General features: G+C 39.8%; 1 protein-coding gene across 1 annotated transcript; it reads left to right on the forward strand.

Annotated features, from left to right (window-relative positions):
• Window positions 1–12,224: 12,224 nt before the first annotated feature.
• Window positions 12,225–15,156, forward strand: LOC148726167 (NACHT, LRR and PYD domains-containing protein 12-like). The gene has a single exon (XM_088726939.1). It carries the CDS (start codon window positions 12,241–12,243, stop codon window positions 14,431–14,433), a length of 2,193 nt encoding a protein of 730 aa, XP_088583065.1. The 5' UTR covers window positions 12,225–12,240; the 3' UTR covers window positions 14,434–15,156.
• Window positions 15,157–15,171: the final 15 nt, after the last annotated feature.

Here is a 15,171-nt window from a genome sequence, read left to right on the forward strand (position 1 = left end):
GTAGTCACGAAATCTCGAGTTTTTAGTCCGCGTTTTGGTCCGAGTTTTGGTCCGTGTTTTGGTCGGAGTTTTGGTCCGATTCCATGGGAACTTCCGGGTTATAAACACAGCAGATGGGTCCCATGATCAAATTAGTTCTCTACAAAATTACAAGATACATTATCCAATTTAAAATGACTGCACTTCGAGTAATATTAATAAGGACACTTTCTAAATGGATAATAAGAAATATTTTGGATTAATATGAACATTTTTCATATCTATCTTGCCTTTTATTGATTTCTTTTCTTCTTTCTCATCTCTGCGTGATAAACAAAACAATAGGTCGCTTGGAGCGATGAATCGGCTTTCGGCGACAACATTTTTGTAGATGGGCGTGGGGATTTTTCTCTCTTAAATGCTGTTTTATGGTGTCATTAAGTATGGAAAAGCTTCAAAGTGTTCAATTCAGGCGTCAACCATGGGTTGAAGGCGTAAATTCCGTAAATAATCGAGTCCGCTTTTTGTGCATTGTTGGCTGGAGTTTTCGGAACTGAGCATATTACGTTGACCGGCTGTACTAGAAGTTGGCCGAAACCGCAACATACTTCTATATCTCCATACTCCTCCAACCTACTCTAGTTGGTTAGCTTGAATAAATATATCGTTGGGAAGAAATTGGAATTTTGCGCTGAGCCCAGATTAAAGTTGCATATTTACGGTCATGACGGCAAAAGCAAAGTAGGTGTCAAACTGAAGAGTAATTTTCAGTGTAAAAAAAAAAACGGTTGAAAAAGAAAAACGTATATGCTTTGCTCTCACAAAGGATCGATCTAAATACGCGAAGCAAAAAAATTCCTCAAACGAGAGTTTTGTGAAAAGACGAGTAATTCAATTGGTGCCATTTTTGATGAGCGGCGCTGTTATAAAACAGGCCTTTGAAGTACTGAAGCGATTTGCGCTTGGAAAAAACCATGTTTTACAATATTTCGAAAAACCAGTGTGGTATCTATAGTTTGACTCGACACCTTACGAGAACTATTTTTATTAGAGATGGTTATGATCCCACTGGAAGGATTGAGAACATTCGCCAACTCTATAAAACCCGCGAGGGTACGACAAACCTCCTTCCCTGGTGTGAAGACTTGAACTTTTCTTTTGGAGACCTCTACACCAGACTTAAAGTCATCTACAAAGAGAAAACGAGAGGAACAGCTACGGAACGAGTCGTCACGATGTCTGAAATCTTCAACCCGCACGAAGAATGTGAAGAGCCAAGAGTTGTATTAATAGAAGGGAAGCCTGGTATGGCAAAGACAACTTACTGCAAAAGAATTGTTTTCGACTGGGCCACTCAAAAACGCGCAACCGGAAATTACTTCGCAAAATTCCGCATAGTGCTTTTGATTAAATGTCGTGAAGTTCAGTCTGACCTTTGGGAAGCCATTGATGATCAACTTCTACCTCGAGATATCGGTGACGACCAAAGAAAGAGATTCCTCGACTTCATTCGCCACAATCAATCTAAAGTTCTCCTGGTACTCGATGGATTGGATGAAGTTTCTGAGATGAAGCTACCAATGTTTTCAGCAATTATTCAAGGCCGAGCGCTGCCAAAATGTCGCGTGGTTGTAACTGCACGGCACGAGGCTGGAGTCAAAGTTCGAAAATACTGCGACACGCTGATAGAGGTGGAGGGATTCACTGAAGAAGATATGAAAACCTTCATCAAAAAGTACTTCAGAAGGAAGACAAACCTGGCCGAACAGCTTATCGGACGATTGCATGACGATAAAACCTTACACGAAATTTCGACGAATCCTCTCAACATTGCGCTTCTTTGTCTGGTCTATGAAGATTTGAGAGGTGTATTTCCTGAAAGCAGAAGTAAGCTGTACATGGACATAGTGGATTGTATACTAAGAAGATACAGAGCAAAGAAACAACTTTCAGAAGTCGAAGAGGACCCTGTTGGACTTTACGAAAGCCAACTGAACCACCTTGGCTCGATAGCTTTGAAAGGTTTATTAGAAGACAACTTGGACTTTGACGACAATGAGCTTGGAAAACACAAAGGAAGTGATCTACCAGAACTTGGATTTCTCTCTGTTCAGCCCGGAGGCAGTAAACTCCGAGCTACTAGACGTTATGGCTTTCTTCACAAGACTTTTCAAGAGTTCTTCGCCGCCTTGAATCTCGTTTGTCAGCTTATCAATAAGGAAATTAGCACGGACAGCATAGCTGTTGACAGACGATATCGCCACGAGCTGTAAGAAGTGCTTCTATTCACATTTGGCATTCTAGCCGCACGGTGCGAGGAAACAGCAGAGAACCTTACGAAAAGTATGGCGACACAGTTAAACCGGGAAGTCCGGAATAGGGAAGCCGGAAATAGTATGACTGTTATATAAGAGTGCATTTATGAATGCAAAAATGAAAATTATTAGAAGACAACTTGGACTTTGACGAGAAGGAGCTTGGAAAAAAAAAAAGGAAAGCGATTTACCTGGATTTGCATTTCTGTTAGTTCAGCCCTGAGGTAGTAAACTAAGACCGACTAAACGTTATGGCTTTCTTCACAAGACTTTCCAACAATTCTTCGCAGCACTCTGTCTCGGTTGTCAGCTTATCAAGAAATAAATAAGCACAGACAGCATAAATGCTGACAGACGATATCGCTATCAGCTGAGAGAAGTGCTTCTGTTTACATTTGGCATTCTGGCAGCGCAGTCCCAGGAAAAATTCATCTCTAGAAATGTTATTTCTGAACGGAAATAACATTTGTGAAGCTGGTGCTGCTGCTCTGGCTAAGTAATTATTTGAAAGAAAACACATCTCTAGAAGTGTCGAATTGACCTTTGAATTATTTTGGTAATTCTGGTGCTGCTGCTGCTCTGACTGCTGTGCGAGAGTGTCATCCATCTCTAACCGAGTTAGATGGGCTTCCCCTGAAATTTTATACTCTGTGCTCTGACCAATTTTAAGAAGTGATAATGTAGCGAATAATCAGGGATTCGCGGCTCTTACCCTAAGCAGGGTAGATCATGGTACAGTAGCTTCTAATTATCGATATAAATATTAATGCAAGACTTATGTAGCATCTATTCACTAAGATTATTTAATTTAGTAAGAGCTTCATTTGAACGATAAATGTACTTCTTAAGACTTTTAACTGATGTAAATAAAAGTATTTTCAGCAGAATTTCAAGGTTTCTCCATGTATTCTCTATGTGTGTTTAGTTATTTTTTTCCTGCATTCTTCCGGAAAATCTGTTTGATCTCGATGCCCCTTCGTTTTCTGTTTCCTTACTTCATGTCAACTTTTTTGCTTGAGATCTTTTGGAAATTGACGCAATTGGTTCAATGTGGTATGTATGCTGTAGGAATTCGGTTTTACTTTGGTAATGATTACTGGATGAACGAGTGAATTGTCTTGCTAATTGAAAAAAGGCGAAAGGAAAAAAAAGAGAAAAAAAAGGACACTGGCGGCAGCCACAGATTATGCAGGTGTTCGAACTTTCCCTACCCTACCCTACTCATCAGATATTGTCAACTGTTAATTTTATCAGAGAATTTCTGGGAAAAGAATTGGAGAGGAAAAGGAAGAAAACATGGGGAGGGGGAATTCAAACCCGGGATTATAAAACAGGTTCACCAGACTTAAAATAACATAAAGGGAATGGAAAAAAATGTGCGACGATGGAAGAGGATGAACAAGAGAGGAAAAACTGCGGTAAAGTTATGTATGTCACAAGTAGTCAAAAGACGTCTATGCATAATGAATCAAAGATCACGGACTCGATCAAACAGGGTTGTTCGGGTAATCCCGCGCTAGAATAATATTTTTTTCCGCAAGCTCCTTACGGGAGTTACCCCATGACATCGAAACCCGCTTGAGATATGGCGGACATGGCGCACGGGCTGATCAATAGAACACGCTGAAAAAGAAAGATTGTAAGATGAGGTCATTATTAAATTGCCTTGGAGATCAGTGGATTCTGTAGTAGCCCAGGTACCCCCACCCCACCCCACCCCGCTAAGATAAGGTGCGGCTCTTGACAGGGCTAGGACCTAGTCTCGTACCCAGACCCTAGAGGTAAACGAGAGGATCTGGGTAATGGATTAGTCAGGACCTTCCGGGTGAATGAAATGAAACTAAAATGAGTGAATGTGAATGAAATGGCACTTTCATTTCACTGTCGGACAGTGAAGCGAATCGTGATGGCGCTAATGCCGAGTCTCCTTTTCCGTTGTTTTTCTCTTTTTTTTTGCCTCATTTAAGAACTCTAGCCCAAGTGAAAAGGTGGGAAAATTGTCTTCGTTTTGGGACTGGTGGGCCGAGTCTCTGTTTGTATCCATTATTGTAGCGAAATGTATTAGTTTTTCCCCGCGCTAACCATGGCCACTCGGGCGAAAAAGAGAAATTTCTAGCGAAGCGGTTTGCTCACACTATCAGCATACACTATCGGGACTTTGAGCACGCTTACGTATACTGAATTTGATTGCGCGGCTCTGTGGCAAAAATAAAAATTGCTCTTTGAGGCAAAAGAAGCAGACTTTGCTTTATCGTTTTTCTAGAAGTGAAAATATCATCCGGGAAATCTAAGATAGGCTGATCGTATTAAGCATGAAAAACGGGATCTCTTCTTACGTTATCAGTTATTGTCAATTTAATCTCAGTGGGGAGTAGTACGGTTGACGGTTAAATCTTATGGCCTTTGACAGAAGAAGTTTCTTAGTAGGAGGAAGATGTTTCTTATTAGATATTTCTTATAAACGGAAATAAGATGTTCTAGAAGTGCCTGAATATTATCACAGGATCAGTCTTAACTTCCCACGGCAGTGAGGAGCGTAATATAAATGAACTACAGTGTAAGCAACATGAAAATGAGAAAAAATTAGAAAAAACCGCGACAAACTCTTGGAACAAACTCTTCTTCGACGAACTTAGTACTGTTTGACATTCAGGGAATGGCTGCCCAGGTCCTACAACCTTTCTTGAAGACGTTGCATGCACACGATAAACTCGGCCACAATCTTCACCGCCACCGAGCTGCGAAAATTGGCACATTTTGGCGTACAACAGAACAATTGAGTAATTTCTATTTTTCCTTACTTTTTTGTAACCCAATGATGATCTGAATTTTATCTTATTCTAAATTTGAACCCAACGAATGATCTAATTTTTAACGCAATGAATGAAAATGCTAAATTATTCTGTTTTTTAAGATATTAATAAGATAAAATCGCACGTGATCTTATTTAGATGAAACAATGGGACAGTAAAGGATGTGCAACCTAGGGTGAGAAGGAGGAAAGGGGCTTCTAATATCTTGAGAGATAAGGGGTCTCCCTAGCTACAGCCCACCTCCATGCACCTAAACACTAGATAGGAGAAATGGAAGGAATGGAACCATTTTAACCTTAATAACATTGTATTGCCCCCCTAAAATTCTCTCTACCGTCCTAAGATGACCCTGGTGGAGGTGCTTCCTAGAGTTTGTTGCGGCTATTTCTAATTTTCATGTTGCTTACACTGTAGCTCATTTATATTACGCTCCTCACTGCCGTGGGAAGTTAAGACTGATCCTGTGATAATATTCAGGCACTTCTAGAAGGCTTTGCACTTCTTTCCGGTTTTGAGTTGATGATGTTAGAGACACGTTATGGTTATGGTTACCTTAGATATTTGGGTTATGATCGTTGGATCCTAGGCTGTTCATGGGCCAAACCATTTCTTTCTTTCATTTGCAGTGCTAATACACTAATACTTTTAACCGAATTACGGTCTTTTTGTCCAATAGTCTTTTCGTCCAAGTCTTTTCGTTCCAAAGTTTTTTCATCTAGGTCTGTTCGTCTAAATGTTAAGTCTTATCTGGGAGCATTTAAGTAACTTTTAGAAGGCTAGATAAGGCTATATAAAGAACTTATTAGTGCGAGCCGTTGCCATTTTGGTTTCGATAGCTCTTACTAACTGATCCTCGTTTACAATTTCAACATCGTCAATTACGATAAATACACAGAGATGTTTATTTGGGGTCATTTTTGGGTTAGGTTTATTTGTTAATCATTTTTGGTTAGTTTTACTTCTTTATCATGTTGGAATATGTTGTTGGTTGTATCGGACACTAATTGATGTTACCCATAGTTGTCTATTACGCACAATAGACGCTTAACAACAAGCCTAATATTCCCATTTCTTCTGCGCGAAATAATTAAACGGCAAGTCTTTACTTTTGTCACTATTTGATAAAATATATCTTGTTACTACTTCATTTAAAACAATGTTACAACTTTGACGAAAAGACTTGATATTGGACAAGTGGACCAAAGACTTCAGATGAAAAGTACTTAGACGGAAAGACTCTTGGACGAAAAGACCGGATACTCTTTTCACCAACTCATCACTTTACCGATCCAACTCCCCCCCCCCCCCACCTCCTCCTTGATTTGCGGCATCTTTACCTAAATGTCCCAATTTTCAAAACTGACATAAACATTACCTTCTATCATCAGACCCAAACAGACAAGAGTTGCAGCAGATCAGTAGTGAAGTGCGAAACATTAGAGAAAAGTTGGACACTCAGCTGAGAGAGGACACGAGGAATGCAGGTAAGAACTCAATTAGTACTACATGATAGGAAATTCAATTAAAACTGATATGATAGTCTGCGAAATATGTAAGATAAACCTCTTCTACATTTTTTTCATAATTTTCTACGGGTAGTACTTAGCGATTCCATCCATTATCAGTTGTCTCCCACCCCACCCTGCCCCCATCCTTAGGATCAAAATGTGCACCACGTTGAATCCACTCCACCAGAAGCTGCAATGTAATGATCTCCATTACAAAGGGAAAATCAAATTCCAATCTCGCCATCATCATCGTCCAGCTTCTTTTATTTTGCGTGGTATTTTCGAAGTCGCGCAGTTGTTTTGTACCAGCGAGAAATTTTTGAAAAATGTCCTTGGAATGTCGAAGACATAGCAGTTGAAGGGTCAGGTAAGAAATTTACAGAATTTATTCTATCGCGAGATCCTCCTAAACAACTCTCTCATGCAGAATGTTTTTGAAGCAATAGTGGACCACGAGGTATGGAAGTCAGTCCTACGAAAAAGTCTTTAACCAAAACTGATCTTGCAGGTGATTCAAACGATTTTTTTGGACTGTATTTCAAAATGAAAAAAAGGCTCATAACCTATGCAGACTAAATTACTTGTATAAATTGACCTTCAGAGTTGATCAGTGTTCCGCGTAGAAAGTGAGGCCCACGAACTGATCCCAAATCGTGCAATATTATCCAAGCTTTAAGAATCATTGGATCCAAGAGGAATACATTTGTAATTCGAAATCAGAAAAATGCAAATTAAGTCTTAATCTCGTACCAAAATTCAAGAAAACATGATTGGAAACTTACCTCTGTGGCGGGTCGTGAAAACAGATTTCTCTCTTCAGGCTAGCAGATTCGGGTAAGCGAACAGATTATAAAAAACCTACTTCTCTCTTTACTGATTCTTCTCAAGAACTGGTTTAAAGCATGATAAGCTAACACTTTAAAATCATTTTACGGAATTAATGTCATCACGAGTCGTGTAATTAAAATATATCTGTCATCATCATCGGCAACTAAACGAAACAATCAGAACTGATCGTGGCCAGATGAACAGTGAAGACGGCCGACAAGTGAGTGACAACGTGAACTCAGGGGTGGAACATCCGGATGAGACGCAGAATCAGGGTCAGTTCCACAACACTATCAGGACGATGTTACTTTTTTTTTTCAATAACTCCTCTACAAGGTTTACAATAAAATTCTAACCAGCTCACAGGCACTCTACCCTTAAAGAGGGTGTGAAAAGTGCATCTTAACTTTACACCCACGTCCAAAGTCTGTGGCTACCAGTATGTGATCAACTGTTTTCACGGCTAGGTAACCTAAACCAGTTGGCATGTACTTAAAAGAGGTGGGTTGTTACTCCACCCTCATGACAATGAAATAAAGTTGCATTATAAAAATAATTTGTTATTCGATCCAGTGTCAATGAGGGTAGCTCTGAGGGGACTGCCTGCATGAGCTCCTTACAGACCTCATTGATAATGCGCTCAAGGTAGAAATCTGTCCTCTTCCAAGAACATCGTTCTTTAATACGAACACCAATCCGGCAAACCGTTGAAGCGAAGGTCTTTGCCTTCACTGGTCGCAACACAAATAGAAAAAAGAGCTAAAAAGCCAAATGTCTGTCTTTTCCCGCCAAGAATAAGTACGAAACGTTCCTTAAGTTTATTTTGTAAGTCTCGTGAGTTATGTTCTCTAGGTGCAATGACGAGATCTCGAGCTTTTGGTCCGTGTTTTCATCGTTCCTCCCTTGGAGGTTTACATGTTCTTTATTTTTCTGTCGCTGTGGTGCGGGTACTTTTCAATTCAAGGGCCATAGGCGATGTTCTCAGCTCGAGAGCGCTGAACGGCCTTTTTTCCTGCATTAATTCCTTTTTTCCTATTTATTCCTTTTTTCCTATTTAGGTCCTAAGGACTGAAAATACGTCTCACTCGTTCGAGCTCTTTCTTCCCGCGTAACTCTGCTTACACGTATATTTACTCCAAATGTATGCTCAATGTACACCCATCATACCCTACTTAGTTGCATCTTTGCTTTGGGTTTGACATCTATCGTCCAGTTTTCCCGTTAAATGTTTTAATGATGTTTTGATGATGTATGTACGTGTTCAAAGCCCAAACTCGAGTCACGAGTCGTGAACCAGAATCTTAGGGTCGGTTATTTACCCGAGGTCTAACCCAAACCCCGGTTTTACGCAAACAGTGAGCCGCAGGGATTCTCTAAGTGACGGTGGATTTAACTCAATAAATTTCCATACATTGCTAACTTTCCACCTTCTTGACACTGTCAAAAATAAATGTTCAGATAAAAGATTCAACTAAAATGAAGATGGTTTAGATGGCAGTTTTGTAAAAAAAATGCTAAACTTCGTTTAAATAACCAGCCGTGATGAAAAGTCGTTATTGGTTGGCTAGCTAGGAGTGGGCGGGGAGAAGGAAATGAAGGATTTAGGGGGGATCATAACATGGTTTTCGGGAGAAATCAAAGGGAGGTCAGTCGTCGCCAAAAAATGCAAAAGGGGAACTATAGAAAACCTTTTCTTTTTTCGACGACTTTACAATTTATTAAAAGAAAAAAAATAGGCGGGCGTGATTAGTTTCCTTGTCAAAATTCTAAACTGTATCAGAGCTACTGTAATTTTCGATGCAGCGTTCGGTGGCCTTTACTTTTGGTGCCTCAAGAAAGGGTGCCTGTGCAAAACAAGCTCATTAGGGATAGGGCGCTTATTTTTCTTCTCAGAAACAGAAGAATATGCAAAAAAAAAAAGCTTGAATTGTTCCATTAATATAGAAGACTACAGAACAGACTTGTCCAGGGATCCTGCAAGACTAAAACTACCGACAAGGCAATGGTCGCAAACGAGATTATTCGTTTGAAGAAACTGTGCACTCACGTGGTTACCGTTTTCTGTAACGAGGCTTTAAATGAGAACTGAAAGGAAAATGAACTACGGTTGATCTCGTTGCAAATATACTCTAGCAGTGCCATCACTGAAACAGAATCGGGGCGCTTAACAGAACATGAGTGCTTATCCAGTAGGAGTGCTTATCAGAATAGGGGCGCTCATTAACAAAAACCAGATTCGAGAGGGGCCCTTCTTAGAGAAGGAGAACAAAGACGCTAAATCAATGATTATGGTACTTTGCCATGCCTGGGAAACATTTTGCGAAATGGGTGACGATAGCTCAGATTGGCTGTAATTGACTCATCTTAATTTTAAAGGCTCACGGAATGTGTAACATTTCTTAAGCTAACCCATGTTCTTCTGTATTTTAAAATGCGATAAAAAAAGCCTGGACTCCCATTTCTGTGCTTCACAACCTTTTAGACAAATTTAATTTTTTGACTGGGTAATAATTGAAATTGCTGGGGCTGATTATACCACTAAGAACTTCGTGCAAAATTCAACTTGACAACGGGTTAAGAGATATATTACAATGTGAGGCCAGAGATGCAACTTGAGATATTATTTTGACCTCGTTGGGTCTCGTCTATACTGGTAGCAACACAAAATAGGACAAACAGCTAAAGAGCCAGATGTCGTGTCTTTTCCCACCAAGAATAAGTAGGAAAAGTTTCTTAAGTTTATATTTTCCAGGTGTAGTCACGAAATCAGTCGAGTTTTTGGTCACGTTGTTTTCGTTATTCCTCCCTTGGAGGTTTATCAATTCTATATTTCTATGTCGCTGTGGTGCGGAGGTTTTTAAATTCAAGGGTTATAGGCGATGTATTCCGCTTGAGAGAGCTGAATGTGCCCTTTTCTGCAATTATTAAGGGCTGAAAATACTTATCACTCGTTCGAGCTCTTTCTTCCCGTGTGACTCTGCATACAAGCTTATTTACTCCAAATGTATGCTCAATCTACGCGGATTGAGCCTCAGTTAGTTGCATCTTTGCTTTGGGTTTGACCGTCTATCGTGCTGTTGTCGCGTTAACTATTTAACCTTTGACCTAAATCTAATTTTGCGAATCAATAATAATTGACAAGTGGTAGCTTCCATGGATCTGCGCGTAAATTTCGTGTAAACTGAAAAGTTTTCTTCTCTGATTTTGTTGATAGGGTGGCCATCGGAAAGACTTCGAAATATCAGATATATATCACAGTTCAAACTATGTCATAGCGGTAACTTCTTTAGTATGTCAGACACGTTTTGAAAAATTGCTACTCATCATAACAATCAAATAGAATGTCAATCAAAACCAAGTCACACCCGCCAAACGATAAGATTTTTGCTCGATAGCACTTGATTTTAAAAGGATTGAGAGGCACACGATATTCTTACAATTACTTCGAATTATCCTCGATGCCTTCTAGTTGGGGTCTTTTCTATAGTCATCTATGTTCAAAAAACCGCCAGGCGGCAAGAAGCTGAAAGTAGGATCGAGAAGCCACTCACCGGCTGCGCCGTGGAAAACTACCAGGCCGATTACAAACTACAAACTATAGCGTCAGTTTTGCGCGTAGGAGAGAGGAAATTTTCATTTTGAAATAAATACAACTTGGTAAAACTTGATTTTCGGACGATCTCGTCATTGAATTTCGCATGATTACGTTGCGTGACACAATATTAATAAAGTTTGTAAGCAGTTCCTTTCACTTTATAAAGTCTTGAAAAATCGATGAAAATAATAATCTACTTGGCATATTTAGTGTGTTTTCGTGAATATACTATTTTCTGGCGATTTCACGGGAGCTTTTGGATAATAAACACAGCAGATGGGTCCTTTGAATAAGTTAGTACAGTATAAAATTAGAGAATACATTATCCAATACAAAATTAGTGCACTTCAAGTAATATTAATAAGGAAACTTTTTAAATGGATAATAAGAAATATTTTGGATTAACATGACCAATTTTCATATCTATCTTGCCTTTTCGTGATTTCTTTTCTTGTCTCTCTTTACTGCGTGATAAACATAACAATAGGACACTTAGAGCGATGAATCACCTTTCGGCGGCAACATTTTTGTAGATGGGTGTAGAGATTTCTCTCCCCTAAATGCTGTTTCATGGTATCATGAAGCATGAAAAAGCTGCAAAATGTTCAATTCAGGCGTCAACCATGGGTCGAAGGCGTAAATTTCGTAAATAATTGACTCCGCTTTTGGGCATTGTTGGGTGGAATTTTCGAAAATGTGCATATGACGTTGATCGGCTGTACAAGAAGTTCGCCGAAACCGCAAGATATTTTTATATTTCCATACTCCTCTAACCCATTTTAGTTAGTTTGAATAAATATATCATTGGGTAGAGGTTGGAATTTTGCGCTGAGCCGATGTAAAAGTTGCATATTTACGGTCATAGTGGCAAAGGCAAAGTAGGTGTCAAATTGAAAATAATTTTCAATGTAAAGAGCCGTTATAAAAGAAAAACTTAGGTGATTTTTTCTCACAAAGGATCGATCTAAATGCGCGAAAGAAAAAAATTCCTCAAACAAGAGTTTTGTGAAAAGACGAGTAATTCAATTTGTGCCATTCGATGATCGGCGCTTTTAAAAAACGGACCTTTGAGCGCTGAAGGGACTTTCGCTTGCATGGAAAAAATGTTTTGCAATATTTCGAAAAACCAAGGTGGTTTCGACAGTTTGACTTAACACCTGACGAGAATTATTTTTATTTTAGACGCCTTTGATCCCACCGAAATGATTGAGAACATTTCTCAACTCTACAAAACCCGCGAGGGTACGATGAACCTCCTTCCCTGGTGTGAAGACTTGAACTTTTCTTTTGGAGACCTCTACACCAGACTTAAAATCACCTACAAAAAGAAAACGAGAGGAACAGCTACAGACCGAGTTGTCACAATTTCTGAAATCTTCAACCCGCACGAAGAATGTGAAGAACCAAGACTTGTATTAATAGAAGGGAAGCCTGGTATGGGAAAGACAACTTACTGCAAAAAGGTTGTTTTCGACTGGGTCACTCAAAAACGCGCAGCCGGAAATTCCTTCGCAAAATTCTGCATAGTGCTTTTGATTAAATGTCGTGAAGTTCAGTCTGACCTTTGGGAAGCCATTGATGATCAACTTCTACTTCGAGATATCGGTGATGACCAAAGAAAGAGATTCCTCGACTTCATTCACCACAATCAATCTAAAGTTCTCCTGGTACTCGATGGATTGGATGAAGTTTCTGAGAAGAAGCTACCAATGTTATCAGAAATTATTCAAGGCCGAACGCTGCCAAAATGTCGCGTGGTTGTAGCTGCACGGCAAGAGGCTGGAGTCAAAGTTCGAAAATACTGCGACATGCTGCTAGAGGTGGAGGGATTCACTGAAGAAGATGTGAAAACCTTCATCAAAAAGTACTTCAGAGAGAAGACAAACTTGGCCGAACAGCTTATCGAACGACTGGATGACGATAAAACCTTACATGAAATGTCGACGAATCCTCTCAACACTGCACTTATTTGCCTGGTCTATGAAGATTTGAACGGTGTATTTCCTGAAAGCAGAAGTAAGCTGTACATGGACATAGTGGATTGTATACTAAGAAGATACAGAGCAAGGAAACAACTTTCAGAAGTCGACGAGGCGGACCTTGTTGTACTTTACGAAAGCCAACTGAACCACCTTGGCTCGATAGCTTTGAAAAGTTTATTAGAAGACAACTTGGACTTTGACGAGAAGGAGCTTGGAAAACACAAAGGAAGTGATCTACCTGAACTTGGATTTCTCTCTGTTCAGCCCGGAGGCAGTAAACTCCGAGCTACTAGACGTTATGGCTTTCTTCACAAGACTTTCCAAGAGTTCTTCGCCGCTTTGAATCTCGTTTGTCAGCTTATCAAGAAAGAAATTAGCACAGACAGCATAGCTGTTGACAGACGATATCGCCACGAGCTGAAAGAAGTGCTTCTGTTCACATTTGGCATTCTTGCCGCACGGTGCGAGGAAACAGCAGAGAACCTTATGAAAAGTATGGCGACACAGTTAAACCGGGAGGTCGAGCAAAGGGAAGCCGAAAATAGTATGACTGTTATATTAGAGTGCATATATGAATGCAAAAATGAAAATAATTTCCATGTAAAATTGGCCCGCGCTCTTGGACCTTGTCTTCAAATTGAAACCATTACTGTTTGGCCCACATTAAGATTAGAGGGGGCTAAAACTATCTTACTAACCAACATTCTTAGAACAAATACAAGTATGACAGCGTTGCATTTGTTTGGTAATGAAATTCGTGATGACGGTGCCGCTACTCTCGCTAATTGTTTGAAAGGGAAGACATCTCTGAAAGAGTTGAATTTGTCTGTCAATAAAATTGGTGATGACGGTGCTGCTGCTCTGGCTGAGTTTTTGAAAGAAAATAAATCTTGGGAAACGTTAGACTTGGGGGAAAATGCCATTGGTGAAGCTGGTGCTGCTGCTCTAGCTGGTTGTTTCAAAGAGAATACATCTCTGACATATTTGAGTTTGAGTTATAATAAAATTGGTGATGACGGTGCTGCTTCTCTGGCTGAGTGTTTGAAAGAAAATAAATCTCTGCAAAGGTTAGACTTGGATGAAAATGACATTGGTGAAGCTGGTGCTGCTTCTCTGGCTGAGTGTTTGAAAGAGAATACATCTCTGACATATTTGAGATTGAGTTTTAATAAAATTGGTGATGACGGTGCTGCTTCTCTGGCTGAGTGTTTGAAAGAAAATAAATCTCTGCAAAAGTTAGACTTGGATGAAAATGACATTGGTGAAGCTGGTGCTGCTAGTCTGGCTGAGTTTTTGAAAGAAAATTCATCCCTGAAAAGTATAAATCTGAACAGAAATAACATTGGTGAAGCTGGTGCGGCTTCTCTGGCTGAGTGTTTGAAAGAAAACATATCTCTAACTGTGTTGTATTGATCTCTAATTAACAAATGGTAAACACCACAGCGTACACTATTGAGTTATGGATGCACGCGGGAGGTTGCTAAGCACGAAAGAAGCGTAAGAGTCGCTCGAGGCGATAGCCGAGAGTGACTCTAGCTTCTTTCGTGCTTAGCAACCTCCCAAGTGCATCCATAACTCAATAGTGTACGCTGTGGTGTTTACCATTTGTTTTATAACATAACATTGATACATTGTAGCTAAAGAGTTCCCTTTTATTTAACAAATCTTACGTGACCAGAAAAAACAAGCGCGCGCGGAAAATAGTCTTTGCATTTGCTCACGTCAGCAGCGTACACCCATGGGCAAATGGGAGACGCTAAATTGACCAATCAGAGCGCGCGCTTTACTTTGGTTATGTTATAAATTACTTTGGTAATTCTGGTGCTGCTGCTCTGACTGCTGGGCAAGAGTGTCAATCATCTCCAACCGAGTTAGATGGGCCTCCCCTGATATTTTATACTCTGCCTTCTGACCAATTTTAAAAAGCAATAATGTAGCGAATGATCAGCGATTGACGACTCTTACCCTAAGCAGGGTAAATGTACAGTAGCTTCTAATCATCGATAACAATATTAATGCAAGACTTTGGTAGCATATATTCACTAAAATTATTTACTTTAGTAAGAGCTCCATTTGAATGATAACTGTATTTCTTAAGTCTTTTAACCGATGTAAATAAAGGTATTTTCAGCAGAATTTCAAGTTTTCTCC

The sequence above is a fragment of the Stylophora pistillata genome, chromosome 7 (assembly GCF_964205215.1).
Source record: "Stylophora pistillata chromosome 7, jaStyPist1.2, whole genome shotgun sequence".
Classification (NCBI taxonomy): domain Eukaryota; kingdom Metazoa; phylum Cnidaria; class Anthozoa; order Scleractinia; family Pocilloporidae; genus Stylophora; species Stylophora pistillata.

Coding starts and splice junctions, on each gene's coding strand:
- LOC148726167 (XM_088726939.1), top strand. CDS start 12,241: ATGATTGAGAACATTTCTCAACTCTACAAAACCCGCGAGGGTACGATG.